The sequence below is a fragment of the Bombyx mandarina genome, chromosome 01 (genome assembly GCF_030267445.1).
Source record: "Bombyx mandarina strain Sakado chromosome 01, ASM3026744v2".
Lineage (NCBI taxonomy): Eukaryota > Metazoa > Arthropoda > Insecta > Lepidoptera > Bombycidae > Bombyx > Bombyx mandarina.
Genome location: NC_143208.1, coordinates 19942461 through 19959890, shown reverse-complemented (window position 1 = coordinate 19959890; position 17430 = coordinate 19942461). Strand labels below are relative to the sequence as shown.

Here is a 17430-nt window from a genome sequence, read left to right as displayed (position 1 = left end):
GTCAATAACTGCAAAAATGATTCTTTAAAGATTTGTAAAATAAAGTTGCTTCTAGTTGTCATCATCATAGATGTCTCTGATGCTAGAACTCGTAGATTCGATCACGGCGTGTATCCACTATGTTTTGAGTTATCTGAATATCATTGGTACGTAACATAATATTATTCACTGTTGACGTCCTCCCAATAATCTACTAACATTGATAATAACGTGGGCAACAGTTGAATTTTTACCACTTGCTTATTTGCCAACGTATGAGAATTAATAGACACAAGAAAACTCGATAAAGCGTTTTTTTAACCACTGTAACCCTTTAAGCGACTAACCTGCTGACTGAAGACGGCGTCTTGCAGCAACTCGGTCGGCAGGTCGGGCGAGTAATCAGTCGACGACCGCCGCAGAGCCTCCTCGGCGATGGCGCTGCCGATCTTATGGGACTCGACTTGCGAGTCTATGAGGCGCTGCATCTCGACGTCCGATTCTGAAAGCCCACGAGACCACTGCAGCATTACTGACGCAACGTCATATCTCGACGATATTTCTTTAATGTTATATCTAATAAAATAACTTTCTTATAATCGACATAGTTACAAACATTAACACTTAATCATTTATAATCCTTTTTTCGATGAACAATCGGTGACATTGTCAGGTATCACCGACCTGTCAATCTCTACCAGGAATCAATGTCATGTTTTCTATTCTGAAGGATAACCATTATCACAATCCAAGTGATATTTCGATCTCATGTTTAGCTGGATTCTATGCGCTATATATTTCTATTCTACACCCGGTTAAATTATCATGACCTAGCTCTTGAGTTCTTTCCAATCCTAAATCCTAGAAATGTAATGTATTGTGTTGAGTTGTTAGTAAATGAACATGGGCTGTGTTTATTGTTATGAGATATTTATTTTATCCTTATCTGACAAATTGAGACTTAATATAAGAGAAATATAAAATTGATGCGTTTCTTTTGGCGGCTGAATTTGAAAGAGAGTTGGTGTCATGGCGGACGTCGCTCGCTGACATTTTGACGTTCAGAAATTAAACAATTGTATTTTTTTTTTAATAATTGAACAATTGAATTTACTTTGCTTGTAAACATCAAACGCTGCTTGCGTCATGTCTTGCTGCAGCGACACCTGGGACTCCGACACGACGGTGTTGTTGGCCACTAAGCACTCGACGTCTTTCGTCCACGGATTTCTGAAAACGAAGACACATTTTTAAAAGAAATGAATTACATAATGCAGAAGAAATAATAATCTTAATGACGTGGTATATAGGTTATAGTTTAATAACAAAGATATTCGAGTATGGAGTAGTTTTATTATTATATAATGCTATTTTTGTTTGTAGATTTCCTAGTATCCCCTTTTCGTTGTGCACAATGTATATAACTAGTCAGGTCATAAGTATTGTCACACAGTAAAAACTTTTCTTTTAGAATGCTGGCCACAAAAAAGTTTATTGAATTCGAATTTCGAATTGTTCATGAAAATAAAAATGTATACTTTTAGAATTTTACTCATTTTTAAATATGGAGTGGACGCTTAAAGAAGACCGTGTTGCAATTATTGCGTTGCATCGTTGCGGTTACGCGCCAATTCAAATTTTTAACATACTGAAAAATTTGAATATAACCAAAAGATTCGTTTATCGTACCATCAAACGATACAATGAAGGCTCTAGTGTAGATGACAGGTCAAGAAGTGGTCGCCCTCGGTCTGTTAGGACTCCAGCAGTGATAAAAGCTGTGAAGGCGCGAATTCAAAGAAATCCCAAACGTAAGCAGAAACTGTTGGCCCTTCAGATGGGGTTAAGCAGAACCACGGTGAAAAGGGTGTTAAATGAAGACTTAGGGCTTCGGGCATATCTATTGGCACTCAGGAAGGTTTGTGTCATAGTACCATCGACGTACCACAGGTGACGCGCGAGTGGTTTCAAGGAATCGATTTTACTCATTAATCAATTAGAGATTCTGATAGTCACAACTTTTTTTTTTATGATTGAAAGATTAATGGTGGCCCGGAGGCATTTCCAGCTTCACCAGGACAGGTGGGCGAGCAAAGGGTCAGCCAGGAGGGGTGGGATTTGCTAACAACTGCCCGAGCGCCTCCGAAAGAGACCTAACAACTCAAGAGCAATTGCTTCGCGAATGAATCTACTACCGGATCGGAATCGCGACCCACTGAGAAGATCCGGCGAGAAACTCAGCGGGCTGATGCATGGGTTAGGTTGCACGTCGACTTCTTTGTCGAGTTCGACGAGTACGGTTACCGGGGTTCCTCAGCCTGCTCCTAGTGTTAGAGCTGAAGGTATCTAATGCAAGAGTTATTGAATCTTATGAATCCGTAAGGACGTGTCTAGGGCGACGACGGTGACTTGCTCCTGCGTGATCAGGATTCGCGGAGTAATCTGCGGCGGCAACGATAAGGCGATTATCATGACGCATAGCCTTATCGAAGTAACGTTCCGACACTGACTTCATGTGTTTGCGGATCGATTCGAAGCCCAGGTCGTCGTGTAGGTCGACGTTCCTCACGAACCACGGAGCCCCGACGGCTAACCTGCAAAAGCGGGATTGTAGGGATTGGAGGGTGTCTATGTGTGTGCGGGCCGCGTGAGCGAACACCACACTCGCGTAAGTCATGACGGGCCTTATGCAAGTTTTGTAAAGTGTCACCTTGTTCCGAAGGGACATTGTACTCCGCTTACAGGTCATGGGATAGAGTCTGCCGAGAATAAATGCGGCATGGTCACGGACTGTTTTTATATGCGGGCGGAATGTCATGGATGCATCCAGGGTGACTCCTAGGTACTTGACGTTCCTGGTCCAGGGTATAGGTTGGCCGAAGAGGGTGATCGGGAGTGTGATATTTCTCCTCCTAATGCGGGAGGAAATAAGCGGTGATAGTCACAAGTCAAACGTGACCGGAATCCACTAGTTTATAAAAAACATATGACAACAAGTTTAGTTAAGGAATTCATTCTTACCAGAGTGTTACAAAGGGAAAGTATATTTTGTTCGGGTTTTTTGTATACTCATATATTTATGTATGTATTAGTTTGAGAGACTAGGTATATAAAAAATGTTATTTTAATAATGTATATCGGGAATGCAAAATATAGAGGTGAGGGACGACCGCGTCACTGTAATCGCTCGAACGTACCTATGTATAAGGGGTAATGTTTCCAGGCCGCAAGCCGAAATGCAGTTGTTAAACATCACGGCATTTACTTTTAACTAGTGCTCATCCAATGATCGAAATCCAGCCATAATTTTCATAATCGCAGCTCAAGCTCAAAATTCCGATTCTCTAATGTATTTCATTTTTTTGTGGTTTCGTTATTAACTTTTTTATTTATTGCTTAGATGGATGGACGAGCTCATAGCCAACCTGGTTTTAAGTGGTTATTGGAGCCCATAGACATCTACAACGTAAATGTGCCATCCACCTTGAGATATAAGTTCTAAGGTTTCAATATAGTTACAACGGCTGCCTCGCCCTTCAAACCGAAACGCATTACTGCTTCACGGCAGAAATAGTCAGGGTGGTGGTACCTACCAGTGCGGACTCACAAGAGGTCCTAACACCAGTAAAAAAAAAAAATACATGTGTGCGATTCACACGTGGTAGAAGTGAAACCTTCCAAAATTAAAATACAATTATCCTAAACGTCTTAAGTATATGTAAAATTTTGTCATTAGTAAATAATTGTAAGGTAGCGCCCTCTGTGAATTGATATTTTAATTTCACGTATAATCCTAAATTAAAATTCACTACAAGAGCTTTCATACACACGTTAGTATTAAAAAATCTCACAGATGGCGCTGTATTAAATAGTATGTATATTTCTGTCTCATTCTTTGCTGGCTTCATCCTACACATTTTTGTATTTGTGTCTCTTACCTGTCGTTTTTCCGTTGCATCCGGTTTGAAATCACAACGATTCTAAAGAAGTTTTCACTTCAAAAAACAAAAAAAAAACATGTGTGCTATTCACGCGTGGTAGAAGTGAAACCTTCAAAAATTAAAATACAATTATCCTAAATGTCTAAGTATATTATGTAAAATTTTGTCATTAGTAAATAATTGTAAATCATCTTTTATAGTATGAGGTATTTATAGTATGAAGTCTGTGAATTGATATTTTAACTTCACGTATAATCCTAAATAAAAATTCACTACAAGAGGTTTCATACACACGTTAGTATTAAAAAATCTCATAGATGGCGCTGTATTAAAAAAAATACTACACTGAGAACGTCTAATTTGTTCTATCTCATTCTCTCGGCGGCTGAATCCTATACATTTATGTGTTTGTGTCTCTATGGACTTATTTTTTCGTTTCATCGAGTTTGAAATCACAACGATTCTAAAGAAGTTTCACTTCAAAAAAGTAAATAGATATAAACTGAGGAGGAAATAGTACTTAAGTAACTGTTTTTTTTTTTTCTGTTCTGTTCGCAGGCTATGTATGTATCACACGTACTTGAACGGTTTGAAGTGGGTTTGTATTCTGGCCATCGAGCCGTTCTTCCTGCGGAAGCAGTAGGGCGGGGTGTGGAGCGCGTCGCGCTGCAGCAGCGCGGCCTTGTGCGTGCGGGCCACGGCGCTCAGCTCCGGCCCGTGCACGTACTCGTATAGACTAGTGCCCAGCAGCTCCTGGGGCAAGAATCCTAGCGCGAGGGTCACCCTGGAATATACGAGACACGTTTTGGACAATGCGTGCTCTAATTTTAGAATTAGTACTAATGTTTAGTGAGAAACAATGCTATCTATGTATTTATGGTCGAACTTATATCTATTTTTGCAGAAATAACACAAAGTATTACTCAATATTAAGCCTATTACTCAATTTAAGCGGTAGGCAGTGGCCTAGCTCTGCCCCTGGCATTGCTGGGGTCCATGGGCGACGGTAACCACTCACCATCAGGTGGGCCGTGTGCTCGTCTGCCTACAAGGACTACAACAAAAAAGCCTATTTACACTTAGTTATACAGAAGATTAGATAAAACATAATAATATTATAGTAACCGGCAAACTTCTTGAGCAAATGACCTTGACTGCGCAGAACCGAATTTTAGATCACTTTGGTGGTGAGGGTGAGGCCCGACGGCAGGGGAAATCGTATCGAGCGCGTTATTGGTAGATCAGTAGAACCTTGCGTCCCGCACCGCGCCCTCGTTCCGCTTTCTCCCAAAAGTACGCTTGCGTACAGTGAAAAGTCTATCGTTATTAATCGTTAAGTTATTTGTTATAATTGCTTGTTGACTTTGTTGCCATTGCTATTTGTTGAGTGTTTGTTGATTTTTTATAAAAAATACACTATGCCGCGACAAACTGGTGTAGTATTCAAAAGAAAGGGTAGAAAAAAGTGTCTAAGACGTATATTGCTTCATTATAAAACAGGGGAAGAATGATATGGAAAAAGTAAAACAGACTTCGGAAGCAACAAAAACATCAGTGAGTACTGTGAGGTGCATTATTAACGAAGCTAAAGGCTCCGGCTTGCTCGCCGTGTTTCGGACTCCGAGTAAGAAAAGATCAGGGAAGAAGAAAGTTACCGGAATGGATAGTTTCGTTCAATCTGTAATAAAAAGATGTAATCTTAATAACTACATAACAAGCAGCGAAACTTCGTACCGTAGAAAGGCTTCGAAAAATTTAAAGAAGATATAAATTTGAATGGCTCGGAATGAAGTTTATGACGAATTATGAAAGAAGCTTCAGATGGAGAAAAAAAAAACAGAAAATAATCGGAAGCTGGTAATTGAAAAAAGTTATATTCGATTACTACGAATCGAATATTTTTAAAAAAATAATTAATTATAAACAAAAAAGAAGACCGAACCGACCGAGTTGACTCGGGTGATGAAAACAGTGATGATGATGATGGTCAAGATTATGATAACGAAAAAAATATACAAATACCAGCTTTGCTTCAACTGAACCAAGACCTGGCAACAGCTCTAGTTTTGACTTAATAGAAGGAATATCTATTTTACCCCATGATTAAATTATTACAATTATTAACTTCTAATTTTTGTTGATGTTCTAATAAATATATAAATAAATACATATGTTGATTTTAATAATTTAATAGCATTATGACGCAGAGTAAATAATGTTTTTGCACGTGAGTGTACCATGCGCGAACTTACCCCCACTACGTCAACAAATGCTCAAGAAGTTTGCCGGCTATTATACATTGCCTATCACCACTTAAATTTTCCTGTAAATGTCCTATTCATGTACGCTATTTGTTTTAAATTAGTAGAAAACTCACCGCTGATCAACAAATAAGAATTTCCCGTCGGTAGCGTGTCGTGAGACGTATTGCAGGTGTCTGGTTTGAGGCATGGATGTCGGAGAGTTCGTGGTGGGAGCTAAATCACCCAAGGTTCGGCCCACTGCCACTAGACACGACATGTTGCACGCTTCACTCTCCTCTCCCCCTTCCGCACTGGCACCGTCACACATCTTCGTTGGCGCCCACGATTTTAAATAACCTAAAGAATGGGCTAATTAAGCCTAGTTTTGCGGTCAATAGCTTTATTAACAAAATAAAGTTCGCTTAAATAAGCTTCGCTCAGCGAAAGATCGCGTGCAGCGCAGAGCCGCATCAGCATAGCAATGGAGAATGAGTGTTTACCTGTGCATTGCACGACGCAGTATTTTTTCTCGTGAGAGTGTTTCTTCCGCATCTTGGCCACCGGCTCCACCTCCTCCTTGACTGGCTGCGGGGGAGTTTCGACTTCTTCTGTGTCTAATTTGCACTTGATCCGACAGAAGAACGACCGACGTGCCCCCGGACCGAACCTGGACGCGCCGGCTACTACGTCCGCTTTCAATGGCAACATCGCTACAAATAATTTTATAGACAATGAGTAAACGAACAAGCAAAGTAAAGCATTCATTGTATTGTACTTCATATAGAAAAGTTAAGTGATTTTTATTAAATAATGCAAGGGAAGCATCGAGCCAAAGGTCTTATTTTGTTGCTGTTAGCTAGTTTATATGTATAACATAATTCTTCAGAATATTAATGACTATATTTAAGTTTTTACAGAGTTTCTCTCATTTGGTGATAAATACTATTATAAGTGTGTAAAACCTATCTATCTACTTCTTCAATGAAATAATCGTACATGCGCATGGTTGCCTCGGCCTCGTATCTCTACTCTAACTGATTTTCATTAAATTAGAATACCTACTTAATTAATAGCACAGAAAAGAGAAAGAGATCTTCGAATCTCCGTCGTAGCTGCTTACAATGGCCTTTTTTAGAAAACTGAAAGTGAACCAATGAGCAATAGAGAGGATTAAGGTTAGGATTTCGCTGCGCGACCGAATCAGAAACAAGGAGATTTGCAGAAGAACAATAGTAACCGACATATTCGGACGAATTGCCGATGACCTTATGTAGTATCTACTTAGGCAACTTAACTCGAAGTATTTGAGCATAAACCGAACAAGTTGCAAACCATACTCGTGAAGTAGTTCCGTCTCACCTCTAGTTCAAGGTCGACTATCATAAATACCAGCTGCTTCCATTCGAGCCTCCCCAGAGACCTGCCGTTCATATCAACGTGGATCGCTGTCTGTTCTACCTACCATATCTAGGAAGAACTGTTTGGTATGGGACAAACTTCGTGTACCAACGCTAGTCGCCGTTTTGAATTTCATCCCTACTATCTAGATGTCTTGATGGTTCCTCCTCACATAATAATGCCGGACTAACGCCGGACTAACAAATAAACTATTTTATTTTAAAATTCCGTACCGACACTTAAAGAACACTACAATGTTTTGGTTATATTTTATGTACCTATTTATAATAAAACAACTGGATAACAAGGTGTCCGACATGGCTAAGGTATGAGTAACGGGCCCCAATAGTTTGAAAAATGTCAGTCGTACGCGACTGAGATTGCCAAATTGATAAGGTAGATATTTTACACTAAGGCAGCGACCCAGCTGTGGCTGTGGCATCTTTTTTTTTTTTAACGCCACGTTAACTGATCCCGTGATAAGTTCGTAAAGAACTTGTGTTACAGGTACCAGATAACGGAAATAAATGTAAGATTTTTATTATACACATACATATATTTAGTATATATTTGGAAGTCGTTGTGGCCTTAAGGATAAGACGTCTGGTCCATTCGTATGTAGCGATGCACCGGTGTTCGAATCCCGCAGGCGGGTACCAATTTTTCTAATGAAATACGTACTCAACAAATGTTCACGATTGACTTCCACGGTGAAGGAATAACATCGTGTAATAAAAATGAAACCCGCAAAATTATAATTTGCGTAATCACTGGTGGTAGGACCTCTTGGGAGTCCGCACGGGTAGGTACCACCACCACGCCTATTTTCGCCGTGAAGCAGTAATGCGTTTCGGTTCGAAGGGCGGGGTAGCCGTTGTAACTATACTGAGATCTTAGAACTTATATCTCGAGGTGGGTTTTTTTTTTTTTTTTCCACTGGAGAAAATCGCCGGATCCCCACCCGCACAGCAGGTGGGGTATGTGGGAGTCGAACCTCACTAAAAACTCCTGCCGCTCACAGCCGGCGCCCTACCCCGGACCGGGTGGGAACCCAGTCGGAGCTATTGAGACGGCGGGACAGGGTTTACGCAGTGCACATTACATCCATCCCGCCGTCCCCCAGACGCCGGACCGGCGGCCGCCAGCAACACGACCGCCGGTTCCCTCGGTCGACGGGCCAAGAGCCCGATTGATAGCGCCGCGCTACACCTTCCCCCGGAGCGGTCGGGGGAACGCGACCTACCACGCCGCCCCACGCCTAGGTTGCTCCCCGCACAAAGCGGGTGGAGCCCGAAGCCCTTAGGGGGCCGGGTTACGGACGGGACCCCGGTCCCGACCCCCTGCCCGGCGGCGGCGGGTTTCTGCGTAGTGAGGAGAGCTTTGCCTCACTCGCCCCACCGCCTCCTTCTGCGAGATTAGCGCATTTACGTTGTAGATGTCTATGGGCTCCAGTAACCACTTAACACCAGGTGGGCTGTGAGCTCGTCCACCCAGCTAAGCAATAAAAAAATAAATAAAAAAATACATCCATAACCCTGGAAAAGACATTTATATTTATCATACAAATATCTTCCCTTGGCGGGATTCGAACCCGCAACCCCCTTGTGTAGTGACCATGTCACTTACCACTACACCAGACGGCCGTTAGTTCGAAGACGGTGGTAACCATTTGCCACGAAATGGGCTGCCAAGTCGCTTCTATTCGACAGCTATAGCAATATGTATGATATATTATACTCAACAGAAAATTCGACGTTTTTCAAATGGTAATATTTCATTAATGGATTAGTTGAAATTCCTAAGAAGGTCTCTGACAGCGTGCATTAATTCAAATACGCTCAGAAGTTAATATTTAGTGATCCTGTCAGAAGTCTCACTTGTTGTGTACTCACTTTTTGCGTCGATGAGTCTTTCTCGTGGACTAAGGTCTGACGATGATAGTTGTTCCTTTACTTTAGCGACGTCCTTTGGATGTAAAATGTCGAACAGGCTTTGGCCTAATAGTTCCGACTAAAATTAAAGCCCATTTGCATCATTTACAGTTATTAAAATGTTGGTAGTATTCAGTTAACCCTTAATCAAGCTAACAGTATTTTCCACTTTTTATTCACTTCATAACTTATTACAAGCCTGTCTTCCATTAAATATCAAATTTTTGTTCACGTTTGTCACTTTATCATTACTACTTTTTTGTGTAATATCGTTTAATTTCCTTAATGAATTCGTGTGAAATAAATTATCTTTCTCATTCCAAATCGAAATGATTACGAATTTTGGTGGTCGTGTATAATAAATACCTTCAGTCTTATATTTTATAGTGTTCTTTATACCAACCAAATATTACGTACACACCGGCGCTTTTGTATAGTCCTGATTAAGGGTTATAAGTTAGACATAATTGTGCACATACTTGATCGTAATGAAGTATATTTTTGACCGAAGCCGAGACGTAAAGTAACCTGCCGCGATCGCATCCCACGACGAGCAAAAAGCAGTCGTGAGCCGCCTGGAGTATCAGTGCGTTTAGTTCTCGCTCAGTGAGGTAAGTGGGACAGGGCCGGGCCGTCAAGGGGCAGGCCGAGAGCGCGCCGCGCACCGTCCTCAAGTGTTGAACGGCCATGCGGAGGACTGTCAGCTTGTCCAGCTTCCGAGCCATGGCTCCGCACATCGGTATCATGGCGCTCAGTTCCGATATAAAAGTGTTCATTTTATCACGTCGCCGTTTTTCGATCTCGCTATGATTTTGTCTGCAGAATACATATTATTGTATTGATAAAGGATTCAAATGTAGTTGGTAAATATTCAGGATCGTGCGAAGACTTACTTCTTGTCGGGAGTGCCGCGCGTGGTCGCCGTGGTTGTAGTTGTTGTGGATCTTGAATCTTCTTCGTCGTCATCATAAGCGCTTCCAGTTCCACTATTTAACAAATGTGGTAATTAACAGTATCAAATCAAATCAAATCAACAAATTTTTATTCAACATAAATGAAAGTACATACTTGTTGAACGTCAAAAGAACTACCGCCAATTCACAAGAACTAGCCTCCGTCCTGAGAAGAATTGGCAAGAAACTCAGCGGGCATGTATTTTTTTTTTAAATATGTTTTTTTTTTAATGTTAGATTTTTTTTAATATGAATTTTTTACAATGACTATTATAACGTAACAATTACTACAATATTGAAATGCCCGGAGCGAGCAACTCATTCCCACTTTGTGCAATCTTCTAGATAATCATTGATTTTATAGTAAGCTTTATTGCACAGATGTTCTTTAATAGTTTTTTTAAACCTATATATGTAGGTTCTGAACATCTTGTGGGAGTGGGATTTTGTTGTACAGGCGAGTACGGTAATAGAAAGCACTATAATATACAGACTAGGTAAAGGCGTGCGCAGAACGCGCTTCTTACTAAAGCGACGCGTTTTTGGTTAGCTTAGTAAAGTCAGCCACGCTTAGGTCTTTTAAAATAAATATTGGAATTTCTTCTATATTTGAATAGCCAGAAACCTAGCCCGAGATAACGGAGAACATTTCAGCAGAGCTTGAATAATAACAGTTAAGAAAGGACACAGTTTTGTTCCACTACCTCTAGACCAGGGGTCTCAAACTTATTTTGTCTACTCCCCACTTTGAGAATAAATTATTTTTAGCGCCCCAATTTTTTCACCTACTTAAAAAACACTATAGCGAAAGTTCAGTAGGTGTCTAAGAGTCCTCCTAGATAAAATTATGAATTGCCTCCCAAGCCTCTACACATCGCTCCCATATTTTTACTGGGTCTCTTACCGCTCCCTTTTAGGCCTGCAGCGCCCACAAGGGGGCTTTATGGCCCACTTTGAGAAAGGTTGCTCTGGACAAATATAATACTACTGTTTAATCTACTCCAAAATGAAATGAATGCAATAAGCAAGTCAAACTCACTAGGACGATGGTTTCCGTTTACGAGTACTGTTGGTCCGATTCCGCGGCGTGTGTCCGTGTGGAGACAGGCGCTGCGAGTCGCACGCCGATATCTCATAGTTTTCAGGAACGCTACATAATAATAATATAACGGCAACTGATGTAAAAATAATGAAATCAATATCATTATGTACGACCGAACCATTAGCAAGGTGATACGTTTGGTACCATGTCTTCTGAGTCATATCTACTAGGGCAGACGATATCACGATCTCTTTCCTACCAGTATTTACATACGAGTAAAATAATAACCGTGATGCCCGAGGTACATATGTACCTAGTCTTGCCATAAATACTGAGACAAAGGAAAAAAAAATCTATTGCAAATAACATTTATTACTTTTACACTGTGTTAGTTTAATACATAAATATAAAACAATTTAAAGTATAAAAAGCTTATTCAAAGTGGTCTCAATTGGCTGCAATACAGTCCTTTAAACGTTGAGGCCAGTTATCAATAGAAGCACGCACTCTTTCCATGGGAAAAATTTTCACTGCCAATCGTACGTACGGATTGTTTTAGGGACTCCAAATTATCATGGCGTTTAGAGCAAGCCGTACTCTCTAAAACTGACCATAAATCATAATCCAGCGGATTAAGATCGAGAGTAGACGACGGCCAGTCTTCAGCTATGATGAAGTCGGAAATGTTCGTTTCCAACCAAGACTGCGTAGACCGAGCTTTATGACCTGGCGCCGAGTCTTGCTGAAAGGACCATTCTTGATTACTGAACATGGTATTGTTAAGGGGCTTCACTACCTTCTTAAGAATGGTATCTTGATACACTTGAGCCGATGTTTTGATACCTTTTTCACAAAAGTATGGCTCAGTCACTCCTTCATAACTAATACTCCACCAAACCATCACTGAAGTCGGATAGTGCCCACGTTGCACTCTGTCGACTAATTGGGAAGCTTCCTTAGAGCTTTGAGCATAAATACGGTCATTTTGTTTGTTAAAATGTTGCTCAATTGTAAACAAATTCTCATTCGTAAACAAATATTGTACAATGTATTGGCGCCAAAATGAGAAAACTCAATGAGCAATCATATTATAAAAATGACAGATTCCAAATTCAAATGTAATATTTTGTTTATTTTTAATTGTAACAGTATTTATGGCCAGACTAAGTATGTTATGAATCGTTAGGAATATTTGACTATACAAAGATACTTTGTTTCTCTCTGTATCTCCTAGCATATTTATGTTCAATACGGAAACATTTTCTTTTTGCCACCGCACTATAGAGCGCAGCTCATCAGCACTACCTAGATGTGCTGCGTTCATCCATAGTAGTAGTAGTAGTAGATTCCAGAGGTCAATCTTGTCACAAGCCCTCGCGTGGAATACTGCTCCCATTTCCGAGCCGGTGCTCTCAAGTACTAGATACTTCTATTTGACTCCATATAGAAAAGGATAGTTCTGATGGTCGATAATTCTGCTCTCACGGTTCGATGGAAGCTCTGGGTCTACGGAAGGATTTCGTTTCTCTGTGTTTTGTACCATACGTTCCATGGGGAGTGCTCTGTGGAAGTGTTTCGAGATGATACTTTATCCCGTTTTTAACATCGCATACCTGGCATCGTAGCATAGTTCATCCTTACTATCTGCGCCTATTAGCTAAAATAACTAATCGGCCGTAAACTAGGTCTCCGGTACTATGGAATGGAATCAGAAAAAATGGAACTTCCGGAACCTCGAGCTAAACACAAGTAAAACTAGTTGAGTTCAACCATTTCTATCGCGAATTAAGTGAAGACTTATGAGCGTTTCGGCCTAAAGGGTAGTATAGCCACTCTCCCGATGGAATTGAAGCTTGGTGGCAACCAGCGGTAGGTTTGAATGAACACACGCAGTGGACGCTCTTGTATTCGATATCAGCTCGTATATTGGGGCATTCGGTGCCCTACTGGATGAGAAATGTCGCAATCGACAATCGCTCAGCTTTGGGGAGCTTAGAGTTGATGAAGAAGATACAGTCATTACTTTTTTACACAATTTGAGCAGTCTGTTGGAAACAGGGTGTATTTGTGAATCTAAAATATGAATCATCATTTGATTTTGTTTCACTCTTAAAAAATAAAATTCGAATTTGTCAAACTTATTAATTTAGATATTTAAACAACAAAACTCAATTAAGGAGACTTACACTGTGTATGCGGGGACAGCTGCTAGGCCGACCAAATCGTTTCGAACCGTAAAATATATTTTTACCACAATAGAACATCACAAGGTTCAATTTAGGGGGAATATTTTAGGGTAGCGTCTTTTCAAAAAAATCATTGCGTTATAGCCGGATTGAACCTAATGGGTGGCGTGGGGCGGTTACCGTAGCAACCTGTTTAGAAATCCCTTAACATTTTCAAAACTAATTGCCCCTTTTATCGCCTACACCATTCGAGTACCGGAAAATCACGACTTTCCATGCTGTATTCGCAAAGGGAACCTTGTTCGAGACTTGTTGAGTTTATTGATATTTAGGAGTAAGAACTGTTCTATTTTCGTTCTACTTTTGCCAGCCAGTTGTACGAGTATAAGTCATTTTTGACTTGACGTTTCTGAGTTGCTAGTTTTGAAAATGAAACCGTTAATCTTTAATTTTTTTTTTGTATTATACTTATGTTACCCGTTTGAGATATTCTTTGATCTTTGCTCAGAGACGTACCTGTCTATATATTACATTGTGAAAAAAAATCTATAAACGGAACATTTCTAAATTTAAAAAGTAAATATATTGTTGATATTACATGTATACGATATATTTCCATTCCTGCAATCTCTTTCGCGTTGAACAATTACCAATCATGAAGTAAGTACAAAGCGACAATAATAACAATTAAAGTATGTCACGAAAACGACAAAAGAGGCATACGTAAAAATGCGTTGATTAGTGGAGTCTGTGTGACACGTACGAATATTCATGCTTAGTGAAAATAATAAGTATAAATAAGATTGATTTGCAGGAAACCTAGTCACCATGGAGTCGATATGAAGATGAGGTGTAAAGTAGGTATGCACATACGTGTGCTTGGAAGCAAACCACCAGATGTCACGTATACCCATTACGAAGATATATAAATTATAACAACGGCTGTTCCTTCAACCCGATCTCTTCTCGTGGGTGTCGCAAAACATGATTGAGGAAATCCCCGGAAAATGGACAGCAGCGTATCATACCAGTATACTGCAATCGCCAACTGGTATTTACGGATGGTAGAGCATATTGTGAGGTCGCACGGGTGGGTACCACCACGCTGCCTATTTCTAACGAGAGGCAATAATGCGTTCCGGCTTGAATGGTGGGACAGCCGTTGCACAATGCGTTTCTTAGATTTCGACCACAAGCTAGTGGGCGAAATCTATCTATGTTGTGACGTTTATGTGCGCCGGTGAAGACAACACATATAAATTCGTTCATACATCGATGCAATGAATAAAAAAGTGACCGGCGTAGCGACCCATGATAACATCGCGTTCTTGCCTTGGGTGTTTCCTTTGGCCAAAGTAAGCTGGTTGTGTAAAGATGTGGATCATTTAATTATTTTTCAAGTCTTTGAAATTTTTAAGTTTTACAGCGAGATTGAACGGTAGGTCAGCAACATAAAGGCGTTTTATCTAAACAAATCTAAATGAAAATAATTTCAATTCATCAAAACTCAACCTCGGTGAAACATATTATACAAAAACAAAAATCATACACTCCAAATGAGTACTTTCTAATTCTTTTTTATTTGATATTCGTTGGAAATATTAAAGGTAACCCAAATCGTCATGTATTACGTATAAATACTGTATCAACACGAATTGAATTATGGAGAACTTTAAGTTTAGACATGCGCGAATTATCTTATGATGACGCGTGGATCCGGCTGGAGGTAACGTCTAGACGACTGCGCACAGTCGGCCAGCCGAGGCGACCGCAGTCCTGTATATATCAATCTCGATATATATACATCTGAGAATGAATTACTAATTCGAATAATAAAATTAGTTATTTCAAATGCTGAATGTCAAAACTTCATAAAATAAACCCGACCACAGATTTTAAAGACGACCATTAACACTAATTAGTTTATTTACTGGCTAACAACTGTTCTTTATCTCATATTGTGACACTTATGCTGTCGACGAAGAATGGCGACGTCTGGTGAAGCGCACCACCAACCGAAGTGATGACCACGACCACTCTGCCAAGAGTGCATACGACTGAGAAGAAGAATGCTGTCGACGATGGATTAGTTAACGTGAAAGAGTTTCTAAATCAAAATCAAAGTGCTTTATCTCAGTAGGCTGAGAAGGCTCTTTAAATCGTCACGTCTTGCCATTGTATTATTTCTAGATCTGTTCAATTTGAGGGTAGATTAACGTATCTGACGTGGGTGGACTTAAAACTTAGATAGATGACTCTGAATAGCTGTAGATTTACTCACTAGTGATTGGGTTTTGTTTTCCGCGGATCATGATGGAGTTGCTGTGAGGTCTGCGGCACTGGATGATGAAGGGGAGGGTGCGAGGTGATGAGGGCGCCGGCCGAGTCGGCGCACGCGCCGCCCAACCCCACGCCCCCTTCCGGTGTCATCTCATACGCCTGTATCGCACTCGGGTTCGCACTGAAACAAACAAAGGAGTATTAATCATCTGATATCATATTTACGTTTAGCAAATGGAGGGTAGTGATAATAGGTGATGAATCAGGATATGTGACTGAAAATCTGTCTTCCTCGAGCTACTATAAGCCCGTACTATTTCTCTAACTCGAGTTGATAGCACCGTTCACGCTTTTCTGCCATGAAGCAACCATGTGTTTGATAGTAATGATTACCGATATTGTAAAATAATGTTAGCCTTTAACATGCATATTGACAAACGAACCAGTCCTGCGTCATCCTGAGGTAGCCCCGCTCATCGATCTCCTTCGGCATTGCCGACCAATACAATAGATGTTAATTAAATAAACTGTAAACTAGAAAGGCAACGTTCCGGCGCGAGGCGCATAGCTGAAACTAACGGCCGTTTGTTTGGGAGCCCCGCCTCCCCCAAGCTTAACCAATAAGGCTTAGTAAGGCACCCCTGCCGCGTCCCGCACGCTGTGCTCTGAAGGTCTTTAAGAAGTCGCACGAGTACAGACCCCGCAACTAGGTCGTTAACTTTCGAGGTCGACCGGACTCAAATATAGGCTATAAGCGCTGCGGCTTCGTTTGAAATAAACGGGATATTAAACAGTGGATGTTGGCAATTTACCACAACTATACTAAACTATTTTATAAAGTAAGCACTCCACGTATTCACAGCTCACACTTGTTTCTTACAGTGAATTCGTTCCGTGAATTGAAACTCGGTCGGAATGATTATTGATTCCATATAGGTTCAGTGTATAAAGTACATCTGTATTCTAGTGTTGATTTCTCTTTCACTGCGCACTTTTTCACTTTCAGTGAAGGTGCACTGCTACAGAGTGAGCTGAGGTAGGGGAAAAAAGGTATTTATGCGTCTCTGAAATCATAGCCCACTCAAATTGTATAATGCCTAATGCTCTGCAAAGAAATCTTTTCTGTTTGGGTGATATTTTTCTCCTTGTATTTGCAATTTTGCGAGCAGATCTTAATAATGATAAAATTCTAAGCGAGGGTATGTCGGCAAGACGCCACGAGCGCAGCTAGCTCATGCGTGAGAAGGAATCGGGGACTAGTCAGCGGCGGCAACGATAAGGCGTTTATCATAACGGTTAGCCTTATCGAAGTAGTGGCGATCATGGAAGGTATATCCTTTTCACGAATAATTTGGTATACATTTTATAAAATGAACCCGAATATTGACGTCATTGTTAAATTTAGAGTGAAATTAATGAAATAAGGAATGTAGATCGTCACGGGGACCTCTAATTAATGGATATATGGATGGATGAT

General features: G+C 40.6%; 1 protein-coding gene across 4 annotated transcripts in view; it reads right to left on the bottom strand.

The window, feature by feature from the left end:
* cyc (basic helix-loop-helix ARNT-like protein cyc) overlaps positions 1–17430 on the bottom strand; it is a 112291-nt gene that overhangs the window by 4242 nt on the left and 90619 nt on the right. For all 4 annotated transcript variants that reach the window (XM_028171032.2, XM_028171031.2, XM_089732104.1 and 1 more), the window contains 10 exons: positions 15955–16134; positions 11485–11595; positions 10386–10478; positions 9972–10308; positions 9454–9571; positions 6664–6873; positions 6298–6520; positions 4501–4704; positions 1094–1209; positions 327–481 (listed from right to left, as the gene is read on the bottom strand). In XM_028171032.2, the coding sequence (XP_028026833.2) occupies positions 327–481; positions 1094–1209; positions 4501–4704; positions 6298–6520; positions 6664–6873; positions 9454–9571; positions 9972–10308; positions 10386–10478; positions 11485–11595; positions 15955–16134 (1747 nt within the window). The remainder of the gene's footprint in view (positions 1–326; positions 482–1093; positions 1210–4500; positions 4705–6297; positions 6521–6663; positions 6874–9453; positions 9572–9971; positions 10309–10385; positions 10479–11484; positions 11596–15954; positions 16135–17430) is intronic.